Source organism: Bolinopsis microptera, chromosome 8 (assembly GCF_026151205.1).
Source record: "Bolinopsis microptera isolate Bmic1 chromosome 8, MBARI_Bmic_1.0, whole genome shotgun sequence".
NCBI classification, from domain to species: Eukaryota; Metazoa; Ctenophora; class Tentaculata; order Lobata; family Bolinopsidae; genus Bolinopsis; species Bolinopsis microptera.
The window spans coordinates 15,624,222-15,648,570 of record NC_087079.1 but is presented as its reverse complement, the minus strand read 5'-3'; the positions used below and the strand labels follow the sequence as shown (position 1 = coordinate 15,648,570).

The 24,349-nt window shown below is 37.2% G+C and overlaps 5 protein-coding genes across 7 annotated transcripts in view; all 5 read right to left on the bottom strand.

Moving 5' to 3' along the window:
- Positions 1-280: 280 nt before the first annotated feature.
- On the bottom strand, positions 281-10,338 carry LOC134819362 (small ribosomal subunit protein eS12-like). Of its 2 annotated transcripts, XM_063829291.1 has the most exons (4): positions 10,329-10,338; positions 1,073-1,161; positions 725-858; positions 281-511 (listed from the first exon to the last, which is right to left on the bottom strand). In XM_063829291.1, exons 2-4 carry the CDS (start codon positions 1,149-1,151, stop codon positions 335-337), a joined length of 390 nt encoding a protein of 129 aa, XP_063685361.1. In that variant the 5' UTR covers positions 1,152-1,161; positions 10,329-10,338; the 3' UTR covers positions 281-334. The 2 variants fall into 2 exon arrangements, with proteins under 2 accessions (XP_063685361.1, XP_063685360.1); XM_063829290.1 differs by lacking the exon at positions 10,329-10,338 and having other exon boundaries at positions 1,073-1,164.
- On the bottom strand, positions 1,339-3,167 carry LOC134819359 (tetratricopeptide repeat protein 38-like). Its single transcript, XM_063829285.1, has one exon. It carries the CDS (start codon positions 3,160-3,162, stop codon positions 1,756-1,758), a length of 1,407 nt encoding a protein of 468 aa, XP_063685355.1. The 5' UTR covers positions 3,163-3,167; the 3' UTR covers positions 1,339-1,755.
- LOC134819361 (splicing factor 3A subunit 2-like) overlaps positions 1,339-24,349 on the bottom strand; it is a 41,442-nt gene continuing 18,431 nt past the window's right edge. The window contains exons 2-10 of one of the 2 annotated variants that reach the window (XM_063829287.1): positions 8,131-8,285; positions 7,668-7,786; positions 7,364-7,538; positions 6,943-7,083; positions 6,556-6,746; positions 4,351-4,508; positions 3,938-4,239; positions 3,664-3,798; positions 1,339-3,148 (exon numbers count right to left, since the gene is read on the bottom strand). In XM_063829287.1, coding sequence (XP_063685357.1) covers positions 4,049-4,239; positions 4,351-4,508; positions 6,556-6,746; positions 6,943-7,083; positions 7,364-7,538; positions 7,668-7,786; positions 8,131-8,256 — 1,101 coding nt within the window. In that variant the 5' untranslated portion in view covers positions 8,257-8,285 and the 3' untranslated portion in view covers positions 1,339-3,148; positions 3,664-3,798; positions 3,938-4,048. Of the gene's footprint in view, positions 3,149-3,304; positions 3,799-3,937; positions 4,240-4,350; positions 4,509-6,555; positions 6,747-6,942; positions 7,084-7,363; positions 7,539-7,667; positions 7,787-7,960; positions 8,001-8,130; positions 8,286-24,349 lie in introns of those variants that run through there. The other variant, XM_063829288.1, reaches the window with a different exon arrangement.
- On the bottom strand, positions 9,323-9,896 carry LOC134820188 (proteasome assembly chaperone 4-like). Its single transcript, XM_063830410.1, has 2 exons — positions 9,818-9,896; positions 9,323-9,582 (listed from the first exon to the last, which is right to left on the bottom strand). Exons 1-2 carry the CDS (start codon positions 9,894-9,896, stop codon positions 9,323-9,325), a joined length of 339 nt encoding a protein of 112 aa, XP_063686480.1.
- Positions 10,221-23,250, bottom strand: LOC134819358 (zinc finger CCHC domain-containing protein 7-like). Its single transcript, XM_063829284.1, has 9 exons — positions 23,205-23,250; positions 22,648-22,727; positions 17,509-17,583; positions 17,156-17,191; positions 16,637-16,668; positions 16,382-16,480; positions 12,864-12,965; positions 12,405-12,611; positions 10,221-12,175 (listed from the first exon to the last, which is right to left on the bottom strand). Exons 1-9 carry the CDS (start codon positions 23,234-23,236, stop codon positions 11,387-11,389), a joined length of 1,452 nt encoding a protein of 483 aa, XP_063685354.1. The 5' UTR covers positions 23,237-23,250; the 3' UTR covers positions 10,221-11,386.

Here is a 24,349-nt window from a genome sequence, read left to right as displayed (position 1 = left end):
AACTTGAAATCGCTATCTTTACCGATAAAAAGGGGAAAACTCACCAACAATGATGCGGCCGTCTCCTGTAGCGACTAGCGTTATCTTTCCGAGATTATCTTCAAGGTTTGCCATGGCTACAAGGAAGAAAAATCATTGACTGGTTATTCGAAATAAAAATAAAGAATCAATCTTCTCCATTTTACAAACGCATTGAGACTAATTGAAAACATATTTGACATAATATCACATGATAGACACCAGTAATACAGAACACATGCCTACAAATGAAACAAACCCAACAACTCGGAATAAATAAAAAATAAGTTAAAAACCGTAAGAAATAAATCTGATCCTAGACCTCCGCGGTCACTGCTCGTTTGAAGTGATCATTGATTACCTCCAGAGCTATGGACTCTCGGCCAAAGTCTGAGACAACAGCACAGCTGCAACGTACCACCTTACGGGCGTTTCCTTCCTTGTCGATCTTGCAGAGACCTACCCATTCCCCCAACTTCTTAGCGTCGTCAATCTGTGATTAAGATGTTTTTTAACCGGGGATATTTAATATATTTAAACTGTTTTAATATATATTAAAATATATATTTAACCTGTTTATTTACATGATTTATTTACATGATGTGTCATTATTTGGTTATCTTGTCATTTTTAATTCATTAAAAAACGCCTAGTAATCATTCATTTAAAGATTGTAATAATTAATTGATTATGAAAGCAGTGCCACCTTGATAAGGTTGATGCCATGCTCCCTGCAGAGGGCCTCTACAAGTTTCAGTATATTCTTCTCATCAGTGCTCTCAGCCAGCACGCACAACAGTGCTTCTCTCTTGTCCAGCTTCTTTACACTTTCTCTCAGACCTGACAAATTATAAAATCAGATGAATAACAGAGTCTGATCTTTAATATAGAGTCAATTCTTAAAACAAATAGCTTCACGATTGATAAAATTTAAAATATAGATCAAAATATGAATCATACATTTTTCTATAGTCTTGTCATATATAATCCAATATAATCCCATAAATACCAAAAATTTCCGATATCTCGAGCAAATGTCAAAAACAGACCATACCTTTGGTAACACCATCAACAATGATAGAGTTCTTGAGCGTTTCCCGGAGAGCATCCATAAGATCCATAGGTTCAGCCATTTTAGCTACTGAAGATATTACTAAATTAGCTTATTTGCGTACTGCATCTAATGTGTAATTATTATAGTCGTGATAAAGGGAATAAAGCTTAAAGCAATTTTTCTAATCGAACGAGAGCAGTTCAAGAATCTCCCAAGAATGGGAAGAGTTTTGGTAGTCTCTGTTGGAGATCACAAGTAAAAAACAGTTTTAAAAATTGAATAACTAATAACGAATAGTTAGTATGTACATTAATTCTGCAAATCAACCTACTATTACTCATTTATAAAATATTGCATGCAAACATTAGGATTCCATTTAATCATAAATATGATTGAAAATCAAATAAACAGTCTAAAAATCAATCGAAATAAAATATCATACATTTAATATTATAGGTGAAAAAGCTTTAATCAGCATTTTACAGCAATTTAAAGTTTGTAAGAAGTTAATCTCAACTCCTTACATGAAAACTAATGCTCATCATAAAAGCATATATATTTATTATATATGCATAAAAAAATAACGCAACAAATCAGAAAAATTCTACCCAAGATTACAGAACTAATTCCAATAGTGCCTTTATCAGGAGTATAACCCAACAGGCAGATAACCAGACTTAAACTCAATGTTTTGAATGCTGCAGCTGAATCTTATCCCAGAGCCTCTGCTGTAACGGCGGCAAAGTCGACACTTTGTTCCATGCCATCAGCTCCTTCATATGCTGCTCCGCCGCGCACAGGTGCTCAGTCGTCCCTGATAACAGTGCACAGTGCATCAGCACTATAGAGAAGATGCTCTTCTGTGCTTTAGACCCGTGCATCATCTTGATAACACCAGGAACACAGAGCAGGAGTTTATCTGTAGCAGCAGTGTAGTCTCCACCACTCATCAGTCTGATCCCCTCCACCAGCTCTACTCCGTGTGTAGAGGTTACAACCTTGTTCCATCCACTTCTATCTCCCGCTACAAACTCCCTCATATTCTCCAGTAAGGTATCCAGACTGGAGGTGTCACCCACCATTGCGGCTGCGATAGCGGAGTGTCCGTCGTAGAACAAAGAGGTGAACTCATCGTTGTGTTGTGACCACAGATCAGCCAGTATTTCCTCTCTCCCACCCGTCTTTTGACCGTCTACCTTTAACCTCATTAGCAGAGAACTAGCGTCAGACAGAGGGAACACATCGCCTCCCCTAGCACAGTGTCCCACGTGCGTATCGTAGATAGTGAGGGCAGCTTCATACTCACCCAGTTGGGTATGGGCATTGGCTTGGTGCCAGTGAATGTGCTGACTGAAACAAACTCCTCGAGTCCAATGTTTGGAAGTCTCATCCAACATTTTCACAACCTCTTTCGGTTTCGACTGATTCTCGTAAGTGTGCGCCATAGCATGTACAGCCCACGAATCAAGAGGAAATGCCTCCAGAGCGATATCCCCACACCGCTTAGCCTCCTCATACTCACCCATCTCAGCGTGCCCAAAACACAGTTTACCATGCACTAGCCCATAATGGGGCATGTGGGGTTTGTATCGTTCTACCACGCCAAGTGGTACGTCTCTGAGGTAGGAGGTTTTACCGTTTATCAAACCCAGGACATACCCGAAATTAAAGCTGTGTAGATCGTAGGGGTATTGACGGGAAATAGCAGAGTATTTCTCCATAGCTCCGATCAGATCCTCTTTGTAAAAACACCTAACAGCAGCAATATGTTCTGTTTCCCAATGATTCAGCCCCGCCATATCTAGTGTCCCACAATACTCATCAAACCTAACCCTAGCTGGGTCACTGTTACTCCCAAACAACTCCATGCTGTGTTTCAGCAGGTTTCCCGCCACAAAACTCGGATCCTCCGCAAGCATCCTCACCATAGTCTCTCCCACGCCATCTAACACAGGGTCATTGTAGTAGTAAGCGAGCTGGTCCAGGGCAGCGTCGTAAAGTTTAGCGGCCTGGTTGGAGGAGGTGTTGAGGGGGAGGTTGTAGGGGGCCCACCCCGCTAGGTCCCTCCACTCTGACCTGAAGTTAACCATACTCACTTACTAGAAGATGGAGTAGGGTCATTTTATTCAATAAAACGAGCTAAATTTAATAGAACACCACTGACGGCACTGAGATAAAACGACCCGACATAGTCGTATATCTGATTCAAGATCTAAAGAATACACGGTTAAATTTCAGGCAAAAAATAAAATGTTAATTGAGTAAAATATGATATAAATACATAAAACAGCTTACAAGTAAGATACAATTTCATCTCGTCGGATGAACACCAGGATGATCAAGAAAATTTAGCGATTCAAATCGAAAATCGGACCCGCAATTTAAGTCATAAAAAGCTTCATTGTTGATAACGAATAATAAGATAATCATTTTAATCTATTTAGATATAGTTTCTGCCAGTCGGACACGGGGTGCTCTTACAGTTAATTAACATTGGACTTTGTTGGCATAACCGTAAGAATTATGATCACATTCATGATTCACGGACCTTTCCAAAACTAAGATATTAGCACACTGTCCATAAAAGTTACTTGTAAACTAGTAGTCCTCGGTGTTGAACTCCTGGTTGTCATGGTGAGCACCTCTACGAGTTGGAAACTCTGCCATCTGGTTAGGTTGACGTTGCATCCCGGGCAGAGGGACACTTCCTGGACTATCTTCGTTATCTGGGAAATTCGGAGTATCAGTCGGTGTTTTGAAGACTGATTTTTAACTCTTGGGTACGGTGAATATTTTTTATATGAGTCTAAAATCGAATGTAGGTTATTTGAATCTCAATTGATTCTAGCTAAGATTATAACATACCAGGACCAGGAACCCCTGGAGGGTTGGAGATACCGGGAGGTCCGCTGCTAGCTGGAGGTCTCATTCCAGGAGGAGGGCCCCTAATACCAGGAGGGCCCATGAAGTTAGGTCTCATCCAGGAGGGGCCATGTTCACGTCCATGTTACCAGGAGGACCAGGGCCCATGTTAGGAGGCCTGACTGGTGGGGCTGTTAGGCCAGGTGGTCCAGGTTGGTTGTTAGAATGCATTGGTCCGCTAAAGTGTGGGGGTCTGACACCAGGCGGTCTTACTCCTGGAGGCATACCACCGGGGGGTCTCATACCTGAGATATATCATGTTCAATTCGATATGTTACTGCATATTAAATGTTACTGCTCCGTTAAATTTTCCAGATCAGTATATTTCAGTTCTTAAGGAGGAACAAATCAGTTACCTTGCATGCCGGGAGGTGGAGGTCTGTTCATAGGAGGACCAGGGAAGCCTGGAGGTCGAGGAGGAGGTCCACCGGACGGAGGTCCTGGAGGCGGTGCACCTGGTGGTCCGGGTGGTGGTGCTCGAGGTGGTCCTCTCGGAGGCATGCCTGGTGGCACCCTGGGAGCAAGGTTTATTTAGATTATGTTTTCAACAATTTCGTGTACGTGTTGAGAGGTATGCAAAGAAATTGGATAATCAACTTCTCAATTCAAAAGAGAATAATATGAAATAAAATTACGTAAATAGTAAAATAAGAATAAGAATATATCATACCCTGGAGGTCCTGGAGGTAAATAGTAAAATAAGAATTAGAATCTATCATACCCTGGAGGTAAATAGTAAAATAAGAATTAGAATCTATCATACCCTGGAGGTCCTGGAGGTAAATAGTAAAATAAGAATTAGAATCTATCATACCCTGGAGGTAAATAGTAAAATAAGAATTAGAATCTATCATACCCTGGAGGTCCTGGAGGTAAACAGTAAAATAAGAATTAGAATCTATCATACCCTGGAGGTAAATAGTAAAATAAGAATTAGAATCTATCATACCCTGGAGGTCCTGGAGGTAAATAGTAAAATAAGAATTAGAATCTATCATACCCTGGAGGTAAATAGTAAAATAAGAATTAGAATCTATCATACCCTGGAGGTCCTGGAGGTAAACAGTAAAATAAGAATTAGAATCTATCATACCCTGGAGGTCCTGGAGGTAAATAGTAAAATAAGAATTAGAATCTATCATACCCTGGAGGTAAATAGTAAAATAAGAATTAGAATCTATCATACCCTGGAGGTCCTGGAGGTAAATAGTAAAATAAGAATTAGAATCTATCATACCCTGGAGGTAAATAGTAAAATAAGAATTAGAATCTATCATACCCTGGAGGTCCTGGAGGTAAATAGTAAAATAAGAATTAGAATCTATCATACCCTGGGGGGGCCAACCATATTAAAGTATATTAAAATGTAGGATTTTTCCCGAATTTGACCCGGGGATATACTTTAATATACCTACAATATACTTTAATATATCCCTATCTCCTTGGGGGCCTACATCAAAAATTGTTGCCCAAAATAAGCTTGAAATGCAATTCTGAATCGATTCCAAAAAGTTCTTGAAAAAATATTGAAAACTGATGGAGTTATTTCAATTTTAATGAATTCATTTTGGCTAGTATTCCGAACCGAGATATTATGTGCAATTTTCCCAATTTTGTTCATGGAGGTCTTTTTACTTAGTATCCACTATATTCAACAAACACTGAGTTATATCTTTCACATAGAGTTAGTCTCATTAAAAAATATTGAAATTTTATCAAATTTGGACAAAAGCGAATTTGGGCAAAAGCGTATGCCCAAATATGGGCATATTTTTTAAGCTCATAGCTCAGCCAATTTTTGACCAATCAGGATGGAAATTCATGTACTAGTCCTAAAACAGGCTTATCTTGCGAATCTGAGTGAAAAATATAGTTCATCATGTAAATCTTAACGAAGAATATAAATCTTCTAATTGTAGGTATATTAAAGTATATTAAAATGTAGGATTTTTTCCGATTTTGACCCGGGGATATACTTTAATATACTTTAATATGGTTGCCCCCCCCCCCCCCCCCCCCTACCCTGGAGGTCCTGGAGGTAAATAGTAAAATAAGAATTAGAATCTATCGTACCCTGGAGGTAAATAGTAAAATAAGAATTAGAATCTATCATACCCTGGAGGTCCTGGAGGTAAATAGTAAAATAAGAATTAGAATCTATCATACCCTGGAGGTAAATAGTAAAATAAGAATTAGAATCTATCATACCCTGGAGGTCCTGGAGGTAAATAGTAAAATAAGAATTAGAATCTATCATACCCTGGAGGTAAATAGTAAAATAAGAATTAGAATCTATCATACCCTGGCATGGAGGTCCTGGAGGTAAATAGTAAAATAAGAATTAGAATCTATCATACCCTGGAGGTCCTGGAGGTAAATAGTAAAATAAGAATTAGAATCTATCATACCCTGGAGGTCCTGGAGGTAAATAGTAAAATAAGAATTAGAATCTATCATACCCTGGAGGTCCTGGAGGTAAATAGTAAAATAAGAATTATAATCTATCATACCCTGGAGGTCCTGGAGGTAAATAGTAAAATAAGAATTATAATCTATCATACCCTGGAGGTCCTGGAGGTGGTTTGTCTGCTTTCCCTCCTCGTGACTTGGATCTGTTCTGCTCTGCTTTCAGTGCCAACCTAGCTTCCTTGATGTTCTCCTTGAAGTAGAACTGGAGGAAGAACTGTTTTGTCTGTGGATTCCACTGTGTCCACATTTTCTTCTCTCCCTTGTCAACCTCTCTGGAGGGTATCTGAAAGAAACTTGGCTTACTACAAAGTGCAAACATTTCACTTTGATAAAAGCTAGAACAACAAAATTGAGATGCTGGAATAGGATAACATCCTACAAGTAGATAAAAGGGAATCTACACCTGAATTTTAAATTTCATGACGGTCTCATTATCATTGATTATTACTATCAACACTATTAGATAAAACATGGCTTACCTTGAAAGCAATAGTCTCGTAAGGTTCAGCAGCGAAAAGGAGATACTGCCACTTCTTATCTGGAGGTTCAATACGCTGTTCGTACGCGGACATGAAACGATGTTTGGGGACCACTTCCGATACGATCTCTGGGTAATCAATCTGAGAGTTGGAACTGGTTTAGATGTTATTTTGTTATTAAGCAATACTTTCAAAAATAATATTTGGATATCTGTTGGGCAGATGCCACAAAAATAATTGTAAATAGTTTTTGATGACAGAAATGTTGTGTCAAAATAAAATACTGGGCACTGGCATTTAGCGAGGGTTTTGCAAACAATTTCACACCATTTTTTTGAAAACTCCCAACATTACTTGACCGAAAAAAAAAATCTAGTCAACTCAAAACAAATCATTAAAAATACCCGAATTTCTCAAGTACCTGGAAAAGGAGACTGTGCTGATCAGTCTTGGTGTCCTTTTGTTTCGTGACTTTGTAACCTGGTCGCCCGATCTTAATGAAGGTTTTAACTTTGACCCTAGCTTTAGCTGGAGCTGGTAACATGCTCTGGTTGTTCTGCTCCTTTTCTAACGCTTCCTTAGCTGCTCTCCGAGCTCTGGAATGTGGTGTTAGCTGTTAATACTGGCACATTGGAAGTTGATTCAAAATTGAAAGATTACCCAAATCCCAAAATTACAAAATATCAATATCTTTTCAAATTTACGATCCCAGCAGATGTACTCACAGATTCTGCTGATGTTTCTTTCCCTGAGTATGAGCCAGGTAGGATCCCTCGTTATTATGAAGAGTCAGACATAGTTTACACTCGTAACTACCCAGATGGTTCTTCATGAAGTAGGGATCCTGGGAAGGTTTAGTTATTAATATTCAGCTGCCTGTTGATGTGCCAAGATAGCATGCAACACAGTTACCTACCATGGGTTAACCTACAACTTGCTGGGGTTGGGGACACAGTGCACACCCTGATTTACAAGGTAATACTTATCCCAGGTATTTAAATGAAAACAAACAACAGACCTGGAGCTGACCAGTTTACTTGCCACGTTCCGATCAGGCCCTGAAATTTCCGACCTGAGCGACCAATGATAAAATAGCCGGGGCCGAGTGTGCAACAAATATAGACCCTGCAAATATAGACCCGGTTAAGTAAGTTGACTGAGTATCCCCACTGAGACCTTCCCACGTACCTTGTTAAGATCGATAGTTTCAAGAGCCAGCTGTCTGAGTCTCTCTCTCCGGTCTCTGTTAGACTCGGAGAAGGAGGCTACCCCTCCCCCTCCTGTCTTGCTCCCTACTCTGTTCTGGAAATCCATTGTACTTCACACTATCTATACATGGACCTAGCCGGAGATTTATTTGAGAGCTGTAAATACGGGATAAGATGAGAATGATCACCAGGTGCAGACAGTAAAACTAAGGATAGTGAGAAGAGTTGTTATTGCATCATGGTGAGTAAAGTTGAATCATTAACGATACTAGCAATTTGTACAAAGTACAAAACGTAACAGTCAGATCATGGGTGAATAAATTACAAACTTGAAAATACCTAAATTCAACTAGTTGTACTTATATTTACAAATCACCTTAATCAATATCATGAGCACATTTCCATCATTTGAATACATATCAATCGAAACGGTCTAGTTATCCACGAATAACATTTTTCAGTCCAGAGATTCTATTCTCAGTTTAAAACTGTTTACAACCCCTTATCTATCTTTCCTTCTCAGTAGGTTTAGGCAGAGGTGCGATCTTAGGTGCAGGTTGTTTCACTCTTTTGGGGTTCTCCCTGTTGGACACGTCTGCAAAGTAGTACCGCTCATCGTCCGTCCCGGAACCTCGTGGGTACTCGGGTTCTCCGTAGTACGAACCTCCTGGATAACACACACTGTTATAAAATATGTAAATAATCTATCTAATGATAGTGATTCTTGATATATGATACACATTACACATACATGAATGATCAGGGAAATCATCATCTTTAAACTGGACAAAGAGAGAAACTGGCTAACCTTCCTTAGCAGAAAGATGTCTGACTGTCATGACAGACGCCCTTTTAGCAACAGCTCTAAGCATCCTACATTAGGAAATCAGATCAGTTTATAGCCTCCTGTAACTTTTATCAAAAATAATTTGTTTATCTGCTACTCAGTTTTAATTAAGATCACAAAAAACATTAATTGGTGGTAAGTTTCAAGGTTAATCGTATTAAATCGTTACACAAATTGCAAGTTAAATTGTATTGTCATAACTGTTCCAGAACGTATACATCGCTCGGTTGGTGATCAGAAAGGGCTGTCAAATTTCTGAACAAATCGTTGAAAAGCTGAAGATAATTCGAACTATCGCTGAAGAAGCTAACTCCAGCCAAATCTCTCATGATGGGACCTCAGGTTCTGTTAGAAATATATGAGGGTCAGTTCTCAACTTCTGAAACACAACCTTCTCACTGAGCGGTACCTCGTCCGGCTCCAGCTCGTCCGCCATTATAAACACCTGGTGTTTAGTCTTCACCGCTAGTTTCTGAGCAAAAGTAGTCGTCCAGTCAGCACTGCCCATTAGTTTGGAGCAGGCAGCAGGTCGGGACGGGAGAGAGATCGCTGTGGCGAGGGAGTCTATTTTAGGTTCGTCGTGTCCTGGGGAAGGAGACTGTCAAGTAAACGGATATATTATTTGTTACAGGAAGATGGTAAATAACTTGTGGTTTACTTTTCTCCTGACCACTGGTTCACTGATCAGTGATCACATCGGTATTTACACATTTTAGGAGGGGTTTGATTATCGGTTGAAATGAGCTTAGAGTAGGTGGGTTTATCGAGTCAGTTAAAAACTGCGATTTAAAGTTAAATTGGAAAAGTAGAAGATACGAACCTATCCAAAGAACGAAGGACTGTTTCATCTTGATAACATGAAAATACACCCCCATAGCAGTAAACGCATGAGTACTCATTGTTGTGGGACATTTTTCCAGTGTTGATATCTCGGTTCCCAACATCCTGGAGTCAGGAGATTAAAGGTCTGGTATTTGATAACTGGACTATTCCAGTCTTGTTGTCTGTTAATGACTATACATCCCATCATGCGGTAGAACCGAATGAAAATCGGTAATGAAAGTAAAGGGTTTTTTTTGATTCAATCAATTTTTTAAAGTGATATTTATAAATATATCTTAAATGGTTTTTGAATTCACATAAATTCTGAGATTATTCATTGGTTTAATTTCATTGATTTATTTGTTACAAAATAATGTTCGGTAGATGAATAAAACGACATGGAATAAAAATGCAATAAATTAAAAGCTTGATTGAAATCACATAAGTCCACCAAAAGATCAGGCAATATACATGTAGTCACTCTCCAAACTTTTAGTGACTACAATTTGCAAATTATTTAATTAACCACCTTTTGATAAATAATCTAATAACCATACAGATTCCTAATTAATTCTCGGCCCACACTAAATTTCACCCAAATTCATGCTAAATGTAGAACCACTGAGGCAGAGTCTAACGATTCAAATTAATAATTCAAGTTAGATGGTGTCATAATATTAATGGACGCGTGATATCGTTAAATAAATAATCGTGAGGGTCTTCTAAGTTATTGTTAGCCTAAATTCTATCAGTCCAATGAGTCGATATATAAATCATTTCAAGAAGAGTAATCCGTTACTCTTCTAAAAAGTATCCACATTTTTTTTGGTTTTCTCTGAGATTATAACCTCTGCACTACCGTGGTGTTCTTAATGAAACCTGGTTCAATTTAAAAACTGTCGGACCACATAAATATCTTTGCATTGGTTACAAGTATAAATAGTAAAAAACGACTTAAACTCTTAACACATTTCAAACAATAAACAAAAATACTAGGTATACCATACCACTTTTCGGAACAACAATTCAAAGTACTCGCAAACATTGTTTCATGCGCATAATACTTTTGGTTTTCTTACCATGTTAAATATAGAAATGTTCTCTTTTTCATCATTTCAAACTAGAGTCATGGAACTACGAGTACAATAAAGTTAATAACCCCTAAATATAAGCTAAAAATAACGATAGTGTGACAATCTACAATATTGTCAACTAACGTGACTGACGAATGATTTCCAAAAAACTCATTTCATTGACTCTAATACCATTCTGTCATTGTCGAAAGTTGCTGATAATCATTAATATATATATTATATTCGTTACACGCAATTGTAAAATTCGTGCAACCCAGATTTAAATCCCATACGAATAACATCAAAATTGTCACCCAAAAAACGGAAATCGAAAGCAGCAATGCATAAACAGCAAAAATTTACTACAAAACTTAACTTTATTTACATAAGTTTAAAAACACAAAATATTTCGAACTTCATTATTTTCAGTAGAAACTGATGCACCAGCACCGCGACCGCAAAGATTTTCTTCTAAATTTGAAAGCAGGTTATTTTCAGGAAAACACAGACGTTGATTTCTGAAAGCCATTATTTTTCTTATTCTTTTTCTTGTTTTTCTTAGCCTGCTGAGTGTTTGATTTTCCTTCGGGCCCTTTTTGAGAGTTTTTACTCTTAGTCCTTTCCCCATTAACACCATGATTCAAATTGGGTGATGGTTTATTCCAATTGTAACCATACTCCCCACTCCCTCTTTTCCCATTCTTCTCCACCTTGAAAGAAACATGGTTCCCACTGCTCTTCCCATCACTTCCTACATTATTTTCTGTCCGAGACCTGGGATTGCCTTTTTTATTCTCCATTTTTTTCTTGCTTTTGTTAATGCCCATTCGCTCAAGTTCCTCCTTGATTTTGTTGTACTTTCGAGGTTTTTGATTTGGAGGAGAGTCTGTTTGTTTTCCACCGTCACTATTTCTCAGTTTTTCAAATGATTTATGGGACCGAGATTTGAATTTAGACAAGTTAGTCTCCTTAAAATGAGACGTTTCGTCGACAGATTTACTCCGCCGTTTCCATGTTTCAGTCTTCTCCTTTGCTGGGAACTCAGAAGCAAGCGATTTAGATCGTGGAAAGTAAGACTTATTACGTTTCTTCTTGGCAGCATTCTTCGTACTGCCATCACTGACAACTGAATCAGAGAAGCCTGGCTGATCATTGTTGTCAGCTTGTTTGCCCTTGACTTTCCGTTTCATCCGGGGTGCCAGAGAGCTTGCAGAGGCATCGTAGCGCACAACAAACTGGGTTCCAATGTAGTAGGCATCGTCTGGCCTCTCCTCTTGGCACTCCTGTCAAGAGTGAATTGTTTCATTGTAGAGTGAAAATATGTAATTTTAGATACCGTAATTGGTAACACAAAAGTAACATAATTTAATAAAATAGTATGACTGTACCGGTCGCGGTATGTTACAGGATGTAAGAAACGAGTCATTTTCAAAGGCCAAACAAATAAATTATACCAACGAGGAGAGGAATCTTAAGAGCAATTAAAGCAAAATATAAATGTGTAAGACTTACAAATCCCCAGTGACCGTCACGACCACAATTATAACAGTAAATAGGTCTGTTATCCGGTACCGGAGCGGGTTCAGGTTCCACAGGAGGACCATAACTAGTAGTGGAGTGGTACTGTCTCCATCTGTCAGGACAATGGGACTCTGTGTGACCCGGAGTGTGGCACCGCGGACAGTTCTTCCATCTGGGAACCATCGGTTTCGAGCAATCCTGAGAGTCAGAGTTAGTTATAATCAGGTGATTATTTCTAAGTTTCAACTGTTTGTGTGGATGTTGCATGTAAACAGCATGCATGAGAATGTCCCTGAAATAGCATGACAGTAACCACAGCATCGTATTAGGATAAGCATGAAATATCATGAGTGGAAATGTAAATAGCTTGTTGGCAACAAAGTTTGGTACTTATTGTCTATTCTGGGATATGTTTCAATTGATGAAATTGTCTTGAGATTAAAGTTTTACCTTTTTACTGTGGCCGGGGTTCCCGCAATTGAAGCAAAGTTCGTGTGAGCAATCTCTCAGATTATGTCCAGTCATACCACAACTCAAACATGGGTGTTCTTTCTGAAAAGGTACACATTAGAAACAATGTGGTGAATGGTACAGACTGTTTACTGTTTTGAAGCGAAAGAGAAAGCTGTTAGCAAGAAAAAGCTACTAATTACGAAAGTTTTATACTGTATACGAAGCTCAAGATAAATTATAATATTTATGCGCGGCGCGCTCAAAATTTTAGCAAATGCTGAAGAGAGCGTGGTCACATAGAAAATCGTTAAAATTTGTGGGGCATTTTTGCTAAAATGACTTTATGAAATCATAGAATCTTAAGCTTTTATCTAGAACTACTAGTAATAGCATGCTGCCAACTCCACTAAAACTAAACAGAGCGTTTGCTAGAACAATCAAGACATGTACTAAGAATGAGAAACAAAGGCAGTGAGGGCAAGCAAGGGAACTGGCATGGGAATAGTTACTATTTTCGGAATACCACGATGACTGCTGCAACATGGACACAAACTGCAAACGGCTCTCCATTACATCAATGACGTTATTCTCAATTATTACAAACTGGTGGCATGATAAAATATGTTATCGTGCAGAGAGGTAGAGGGAACCCGGCTTGGAGAGCTTTATCATGTTGCCGACAGAGGAAGAACGTTGATTTTGGAACTCTAGTTAAAAATCAAAAAGCGTGCCGTAAAACTTATAAAAATACGGCTAACTTCTAGAACCTCAAATCTACAAATTAGTTCATTCGAGGAACATTCGCGTTCATATTCTAAGCTATTGCTTAGACGTCTAGCTAGGGTCTTAATGACTTTAATTCAAATTGGAACCATCTAGACTACCCAATCCTTGGTAAACCCTTAATTTACCATCTTCTTAATTTACCGCAAGGTGGAACACAGAGCTTCCAGAACATTGTAAATACTACACAGAGAGAGCGTGCTATTTGAGAAACTTAAAACTTGGGACAGGGCCAACAACAGTATCTAATATCGTTCCAGCAACGTCTTACGTCTAATGGCACCTGTTGTACACAAGGTTCCCCATGCTGCCGTTCTTATCTTATAGCTGCTAATCTCCACAACTGCAAGAGAACTGCATGAAAACTGCATGAGAACTGCATAGCAGAGGCAGTTATTGAGAACAGGCTGCAGGGCCGATGTATGCTGTATTTCTCGGTGAACAAACAATGCAAGGGAACGGAACCGTCCGGGATATATTCGAATAATTAAATATGAACTTCTATGGGGTTTTAAAGGACCAGTTAACTGAAAAAAAAGTTATCCTCATATTTTGACAGATTGTGACAAATAGCAAACTGAGCAACGAGTCGAAATTCCTAAATCTCTAACTGCTCTCTAACGCGTGTAATTAGCGTTTGTATTATTTTGGCGATGACGTCATAAAGTCCCTTGCGCGCACAGAGCAGCTCGTGAGACTGTATTTTACAGGTAAAAATGGACATAATACAATGTTTCTCCCCCAAATAACTCGAAAAGTAAGTGTTTTAGGGTACATGTTGCTTCATAAGTTGTATATAAACATGGCCATTCTGCACAATTTGCATCCATTCAAAAATCTGTAGGGCCTTCATAGCCCAATTTACGAGATACCCATATTTTTGCATGATTTCTGGAACCGGAAATCAGTTTTTCGCCAATAACTGAAAAAGTAAGCACTTTAAGGCATCTGTTTCTTCGTAAGTCATATATTAATATGCTAAATGCGGTTCTTTTGCACCCTGTTTAAAGACTCTATCACGATCCTATCGAAAATGGGCTCAGCACCACGCCCAAAATGGTTTTTGGCGAATTTCTCGAAAAGTAAGGATTTTAGGCCATGTGTTGCTCAATAACTCCTATATAAACTTGCATATGCGGCTTCGTTTAAGCCTATTTTGAAGTCTCCACGACCTTCAGAAGCAAAGGGTCGGTTACGTTATTGGGTCAATATCGGCGTGGTCAATATGTCTCCAACCGAAAATCGTTTATTCATACTTTTGGGAAGGTCTTTGCAAAATTTCGGGAGTATACGAAAATGTGCAGGTTCAATTCCATAAATGTCCATAAATGACTAGACTACACAAGTTTAGAGTTAACTTTAGAGAAACTCATAAATCATTATTATCTAAAATTAAGCTGTCAGTGTCCATGATCAACCTATGGCTACAATGTTTTACGTGAAAATTGAAATGTAAAAATCATGAGTAATATAAAAAGTGTATTTTTAGATTAAAGTGCTATCTCATAGTTTAAGAATTGTATAGATTAACGTTTGTCGTTTAGCCATCTAAGAATCGATCGTGCCGTAATATATATGGCCAAAGAATAATAGGGTCTTGGAAATTCTATAGTTGTTCAGTGGGTCGATTGACTGAACACGTTTGCACTTGGTATTTAATTTTATGATCATACAAGTAGGACGATAACTAGGTAAGTCAAATTCAAAACACTCCGCACACTGTACAGTCCAATCAGTATTTAGTAGACCGGGTATTTTTCGGTTCCCACGGCACCGTTCTGATAGGAGCTACTTCTACTAATGGTCCCATGGGAACGGCCGTAAAATAGCCAGACTTCTTGTCTCCTGTACTGTCTGGCACGTGTGGATTAAAGTATAGTAAGAAATTTCGCTATGCTAAAAATATAATTGCTCTCGGAACTATGTCTTTTAGGACAGCGAACCATTCGACTGCTCGCATTCTTCCGAACAACTGTAATATTATATTACAGAGTTACACTCTTATCAGCTATATTTAATATATAGCACATTGTTTTGTGTATTAGTTTCATGTACTGGGGAAAAATAATCGGTACAGTCTCCCTTCGTTTGTAATGAAGCAATGAAAACAATCCAAAATTATCACATATGACATAACTTGTAATAGCAGAGACTTTCTAACCGTACATTCACCCGCCACTGTTCAAGAACTTATGTCACTGTTTAAAATCCTGACGTGAGCACTGTACATCCAATCAGCTATTCATATAGTTAGGGTGATAGCCAAAACTATAAGGATTTTGTAGAACTAGGAAAATAGTCATAACTCTAAAATTTGAGTGAGTAACACGTGTTTTATTGACGATGATAAACATTTGTGCATTGTATTACGCTATGCAAGCGCGCACTGAGGGACTTTATGACGTCACGCGGCCACAGCTTATTATTGCAATAACACGCGTTACACGTACGCTAGAGAGTTGGTTCTTTCGGCGATACGATTCTTTACCAGTTTGTCACAGCTGATTTAAATCTTAGCCAAATTGGAGGCTACAAATTTTTCAGTTAACTGGTCCTTTAAAGGTCAAGATTGCTTGGCAGGCTCATGAACTCTGTGAATCCTCCCTTTGATCTCGCTAATGATATCGGGCTGCAGCCTTGCTCCTTTCAGGCCGCCAGGAGGTGCTTTTATTTTAGTACAGACTATTCTGAACAACAACTTTGAACTAAAGAAAATGGTGCAGAGAATTTACCCTTGGTTTAGGACAATCGTACTTGACATGCCCGTTCTCGTTACAGTTGTAACATGTCATCTGAACTGGACAGTAGTACCGGCTTATCTCTAGGTGTCCCTGAAAACTAGATCATTAGTTTTAAAGTTTTAAAACTACAATTATGACAGTTTATTGAGGACATGGAGGCTCCTTAAAGCAAGAAGGCTTTGATATATGAATTATGATATTGTAGAGCATCTGTTGAGAAAAATAGTACATTAAATTGGGTGGTACCTGGATATCAGCGTAATCTATGTCCCAAGTCTCTGAAATAATATTAATGATTAGTTTATGAAAATTTGAAATAATTTAAGTAGATAAAAGCTATAAAAACTAGCAATACAATAAATTGTAAAATGGGTAGAGTGCTTTGTTGTAACTAAGTAGTAACCACACCCACAATAAGTAACACACACTAAGTAACCACACTAAGTAACCACACTAAGTAACCACACTAAGTTACCACACTAAGTTACCACACCCACACTAAGTAACCACACCCACACTAAGCAACCACACCCACACTAAGTTACCACACCCACACTAAGCAACCACACCCACACTAAGCAACCACACCCACACTAAGTTACCACACCCACACTAAGTAACCACTAAGTAACCACACCTGGTTGTCAACACTAGCTATACGTCTATTATCACATACATTGTCTTATTCAGGATCTATCTTTTAATATCAGGTTTAAGTACAATTTTAGCAAACAAAACAAGATTGGACATTCGAATTTAAAGTACCTGGTTTAACGTCCATTACGTTCTTGTGGTCCTTGCCTGGGGAATTTGGGTGGTAAAAATCACGTACTGGCGCTATCTTTTCAATTAAATAGTAAAATAGTCTGGTATACGGTATAATATACCGGGTATATATAGCGAGTAGCGACTAGTGAGGTGTCAACTTATAGACGAGACGATAAAGTAAAATATGTTGAACTTTAGTAACGGTGTTTACCAATAATTATCGCTATGAATAAAATAATAAATAAATATAAATAAAGTCAAATTTTACACAGCACTTTATCGGTAAATATTCGAGTTAGCTATATAAGTACTTACCAATAGGTATTAATTAGTATATAACAGGTACTCACCAATATTAGGTACAATAAGTTTCTCAGACGGTTTCTCGTCCTCTAAACTCACCAGCACTTCCTTCCCATTAGAACCTGCGTAGGGTAATTACTTAATACTTAATTACTTAGCAATTAATTGTAATTATCAATATCACAGATAACAACATCAACTTCATGGTTTAAGTAGTAAGCATGGTATTCAGATTTCGCTGATCCTGAAGTTAGCAATCAGGCCAGGGTCTTTTGTTATCATGGAAAAGTGTTTGATTACAAATCAGAGACAATAAGTTAGAAATGTATGCAAGTGTAAAAGGTGGCTGACACACACTAGCGTGTCAAGAGACAGCGTCAATTGTCAAATGGAGTCAATATAATATAGTCTAGATCAAATACTTTTACTGTAACAGAAAATATTTCAACTTTACTAGCAACTGTACTAGTAACAGAAAATATATAATACAACTCGCAGGAGTGACTTAGCCGCAAACGTATGATTCGAGACAGAGAGAAACACAACAAGTAACTAAGTGTGAGCGCACCATCTGGGTCCAGGAGGGCCGGTGGCGCAAAATATATAAATAAAATATAATATCTAATTTGTTGTGAGAACTTTTATAATTTGTGAGAACTTTGGACAGTTTGTTCTTCAGAACATCTAACGATGCAGGAGCCAATACAGTGCATCTCCCAAATTGTAAGAACATCAAAATTCAAATGCAGTGGAAAATTAGGTAAATTTTAAGTTATTCAACCCATAGATTGTTATGTATCCCTCAAGGAATTGCAATGAAATGAGATATGCGAGCTGGCTACTGTCTACACCGTAGCTTACTTAACAAATAAAACGAGAGATATAACTGATTGCAGTCTAAATTTAGGCACTGTAACGAGCTCTTAAAATAAAACAACTGACAAGGTCAGGGACATACATAAGTGGATTAACCCCCTGTTTTTTCGCGACTTTAATTATGTTCGTGACTATATATTATATATCTATATATATGTATGTATACATAATTGTGGATGGCGTCGTCTGCTGACAGTGCTCAATCGGCAAGCCGAAAGCTTAATACAAATTGAAACGACGCGTTAAGTCAAACAATTGTTTCAATCATAGTGACTGATGATCTACAATAAATCGTATCTCATGACCATAGTTTAGTCTGGAACCCGGATACGATCCCAAGTTCATATAATAATAAATAAATAAACTATAACAGTATGAATTTTATTATATACAGTAGTTGCAAAAAAAACCTGCAAACTTGATTTCAATAAATATGTCACTTATATAACTTATATTAGGACGCAATGAAACTACCGGTAACCGGACCACGATGTATGGGGACTTGTCACCCCATGGCAACATTGAAATATATCAACTCTGTTACATCGTTTCTTGTTAATGTAAAACTCCGTTACAAGTTGAACTGGGATCTGGCAATACTACACCTTAGTTCAATAAAATATGATAAAGTAATGTATAACTAGACTTAAGTAAAGGTCTAAAAGAATATAGAAAACAATATATAACTTATATAATTATGTGAACCGCAAACCGTACCAGACTCTCTAACTTATTAAATAACAAAGTTCATAATGTTATAGTTTATTTATTTATTATTATAATGTATGAAGTTGAGATATGCGAGCTGGCTACAGTCTGCATCCTACTAAATCTCTGTAAATAAAACGAGAGATATAACTGATTGCAGTCTAAATTTAGGCACTGTTACGAGCTCTTAAATAAAACAACTAACAAGGTCAGGCCAGGGACATACTGTATTAATGCTTTTCATACAAGTTACAACAAAGTCTTCATGTTATGTATCCTGGGCAGGGACAAAAGAAAATCGCGATTATTTAGGCCAAAAATTGCGGTTCCGCGACAAGCCAAACAGGCGACATATAACATTTTTCGCAAAAAATGGGGAAAATCGCGATCCCGCACATGCCGCGATTTCCATTTGTCCCTGGTCCTGGATATGTCACAAACATAAGTGAATTAATTTCCTGTTTCGTTCGTGACTTTATTTATGTTCGTGACTATATAAAACTTTATCGATAACTATTTTGGTCATATTTGGTGTTCGATCTTTGCATAATATATAAATTAAGTACCATTTTAATGTATATAATAGTTGCAAAAAAAAAGCTATATAATTATGTGAACCTCAAAGCGTACCAGACTCTCTAACTTATTAAATAACTAGAAAGCCCGTGGTCACAGGGAGGAAGCTAATAGTATTCTTTGGTAGTCAGTTTTTATCGCATCAAAAAATATTTCCATCACAACCGAAGATACAGCCCATTAAAATGTAATCGACACTCAAACACAACGCAATTACCACAAACCCGATCAAAATGTCGCTCGCAAATATTTGCACGTGCACGTGCGCGTTCAACATCGTTACCATGGTTACGACGCGATGCAACTTCTTATTTCTCATTTAATTTGCACGTGGGCGGTCGTAGTTCGTACATACAGACATAAATAATCTTTCGAATTATAATAATGACAAAGTTCATAATGTTATAGTTTATTTATTTATTATTATATGAACTTGGGATCGTATCCGGGTTCTAGACTAAACTATGGTCATGAGATACGATGTATTGTAGATACGAGCCAAGCTAACAATGATGTAATTAAGCCAGTGATCCTACACAAAATGATTACACTACGATTACACTGTATCACACAAAAAGGTCGTAATTTCAGGGGAAATGTTCAAATAAATTATAGGGAAATCTCAGGTTTCATGCTAATTGATTGCTCGGTAATGGAGATTAAGTCTTGGCACAAATTTAATTACATAGTAACTTGACTGGAACATTTATTAATTAAAGCAGTTAAGAATAATTTTGGTAATAGCTTGATAAGAAACGCCATTAACTAATACTAAGGGCTGCTTAATAGTTCACTCTTTTAAGATGACAATAATCGTAGTTTAAGAGCTGGTTAGCCAAGTCCCTTAAAAACGTTTTATACTTTTAGGCTAAAACAAAGATATTCTAAAAGATATCTCCAAATATCATTATACAACAGAAAGAAAGCAGAGTTTCCCGGGTTTGTTTAACTATTCGAGCTGCGTTCCAAACGGAATCTTTCTGAAAAAGCTGCACCTAGGCGTGGCAGGAACAAACGAATGACTCATACAATTCAACTGTAGTTGTGTAATCATACTCAGTTGATGTTATACATAGGATAGATTCCATGCGGTTTAATACAAGATTAAAATTAACCATCCTATCATGTTTGTTGCTTAACTCTCTGGAATTAAAGTAACTTCGAAGTTCACACTGAGTAGCGAATTAGTGCATCTCCCAAATGGTTATAAAAACATCAAATTTTATGGGAAGTTATAAAAATTGTATTAATATTTATTATTCGACCAATAAATTGTCACATCATGTATATCCTTCTATGAGGTAACTTCCAAGTTTATATATTCAGTTGAGCGGCTGACTCAGATTACGGCGTGCGAGTATTCAATTCAATTATAATATTTTGCAAAACGAATAAATATTCAATAATTTACATATTATTGTAAAAATGGTGCTTCTTATGTGTTTCAGGGTGCTCCTGTTTTTTGATGGGGTAACCTAATTAAAGCCAATTAAATGTATATCATAATTATATTGAAACATAACAGAAAAGCAGCACAAGAAAGATAAAACAAACAGTAACAATGAAGTGTTTGTAGAAGTGTGTAACACAGAGAGGAAGATAACAAGCACGTGAGTCACGTGATGTCAACAGAACAGTACAGCTATTGTAACTTACATTAAATCATCCTAAGCAATTTATTTGTATAGTACAATAATTTGGATAATGTATATCTGTAACAGATACATTTTTTGGCATGTATAACTCAATAAGACAGTTGTAAAAAGGCGATATTTCATCATGTTGGCGAACAAATTGTCTATTTTGCAGAAATATGTTTCGTAATAAACAAATGAATATGTTTTACTTAAATAACATAAGGACCTAAGTTGAGTAAGTTATTTTGAGAAACTTTCAACACTGACTTTACGTCTCTCACCAACTCTACGAAAGACAGACAGTGGAGTTTCACTAGATGCCCTTCGCCAATAAGTTCTATTAACTTTAAACGTATTGAAGTTTGGGACGGTGTTTGGTCCTGGCCTCGAGTTAAAGTGAGTATCATGTGAGCCGCTATCGTGTCAATCCTTTCAGGAAAGTACTATACCGCATGCGCCCTTGTGTCCCATAAGTAATATTCATATCAAGTATCATGCAGGAAAATGTTCGCAAACCATATAATATGAACTATATTATATAGACTACATATCACATAACATAGACTATAGAATATGGAAATTATTACGAGTAAAGAAGCTGTTTCTTGGGTAAAATTTGTATTGATCCCGTTTGATGCGACAAGGAACAGGCTCTTATCAGGAAAGGAATTATTAACGTTTCAATGTGACAACATCGTATTCATGATCTCAAATTATTTGTTGTATAGTGTTGAATGTATTAAAACATAAAGACTTTATTAGTTAACTAGGTTATTAGTATATTACACACATCTCTACCATATAATTGAAATAAATTTTCGTGCACATACAGAATGAATGGTTAATAATTTAATATATATGTAGACCCAGCTCTGTGCACGGGATGCTTCCTGGAAGAATCCAGTTCTTTTAGCGGGGCACCCTACCTAAAGCCAAATTGAGATATAATAATCATATTCCTAGGGAAATAATCAGAAATCGAATACCAATCAAGTAATATGATATATAGGAGTAGTAACCATATTTACTAGCATTATATAGATCCGAATGTAATATTGAAACAATTGCTCTAGCAAGTAGCAGTGCTGTAAAACTGATGACATATTGTTCGGATAATGGTCCACTAGACTTAAAGCTAAAGAAGGGTGTTTCCGGTAGCAAACTCCCTTTTCTTCTTTGCATGGCCAGTAGTTAACAAGGAGAAGAAAGGAGGAGAACAGTTAACAAGGGGGCAAATGGCAATGAGCTACAACAAAGATAACAAAAATAAAGCGTAATATTCATACATTGATCATATTTGGGATGGCCTTGTGAATGCAAATGCCCTATGAAAAATGCAAATAAAAAAAACACTAATAAAAGGATATAATGGTACAAATGGGTACTTACTGTCAAGGCAGAAAAGGTGACCACTACTATTGAATGCAGCCCTGTAGCACTCATACTCGTCTTCAGATGCTATAGCATCGCTGAGGGGAGTTTGTCATAAAATATTGCATTTAGTACAGCAAATTAGACACAATGTACAGTATACACCATATAATATTATTTAATATCATTAGCAAACACTGGTCCTGTCTGCTTTATGTCTTGTTTCAAAAATAAAACCGATTCCTCAGAACTATATATGATTTGATTTGAAACTTTTACAAAATAGCAAATATACAAATGTGCAGCAAATCGAACAAACATATAAATTGGTATTTAATTTATCAAAACTAAGAAATTTCCCAGTCACGAACGAGAATAGAGTTTTGCAAAGGGAGGATCGAGTTGTTACTTGTTAGCTTCTAATTCATTAATTGCAGTAAGTCGAGAAATACTGCTCAAGAATAAGGTAGTGTCAAAATTTGACTGTCTGTCTTAATAAAAGGTAGATATCCAGACAGATTATAATTTATTCACACTCTGCTACTGTCAATGTGTATTGTCTAAACAACCCTTACCTGTCCTCATACTCCTGGTGCTGGCCAACCATCCTGAGATAATTGTTTGTTACAGTCTGGAAATTCCGTATAAAAATGTACTTCTCGGTATGTTGAAAATGTGTATACCGGTGAATAGACAATGAGAGCAAGCTGCAGGTTTACAGTATAATCTAGATTGTCAACAAATAATAAATAGGCAAATCATCTTTAAAATCACACAAATACAACAAAAATAATTAAGAATTTTGACTTCAAATAAAATAATACGATTATATTTTTAAACCAGAGAAATTATCACAAGAAAGGAGTCATGAAGACCGAAATATATATCTGTTTAAACTGGATTAAGTTTCTAAATGGCGAACTCTCAATGTTTTGAGAAACTTGTAATACAATTAAGGTGTTAATCATTGTATAAGTAATAATTGCGATTGCAGTTTGAAAATAAATGAAATAGGATGAATGATGATTGCAAGGAGCTGGGGAAATTCTGTATAAAAAATATGTGATCAAATTGAGAAGGAAGATCTACCATGAAATTATATCCTGTCAAAGGTTAAAGTTGGCTTAAAATGCTGCTGTTGCACCCAGAACAGACCTTCTGACATGATGGTTATACACTTGTCACTTGCACTAGATATCCACATTACACCCACAACCTTGGGCCAAAAGAACACTTCCATAGACGTGTGGAATCAACACCAAAGATAGAGAAAGGCTTAACAACTTCATTTCTCTCAAAGAAGCTCACTCAGATGCTTACTCAGAAAGCACTAAAGATATACCCTTTTGTCAGAAAGATAACGAGGGTGAAGACTGAAGGGTGCTTCATTGTGATTGGCCTTAGAGCTATACAGCTGTACAATCCTCCCAAAAAAGAGAAAGTGGCTCTGACAAAAGCAAGTAAACAACAATGTAGCCTCCAGAAGATAGACTACAGAAAAAAAGTGTCTGCGTAAAAAAGTTTTCTACAGAAACCTCAGTTTATATGAAAACAGTTAAACTTCAAGAATTAACTTCTAGCAAAGGTGCTTCAACAAGAAAGTGATTGTAATGAAGTGTAATAATCTATTTTAATAAACACTATCAAATAGTGGTCAGGGTCAAAAGGCCCCAAAAGGCCCCAAAAGGCCCCGATTTCTAGGGCCCTTTTCGGATTTTCG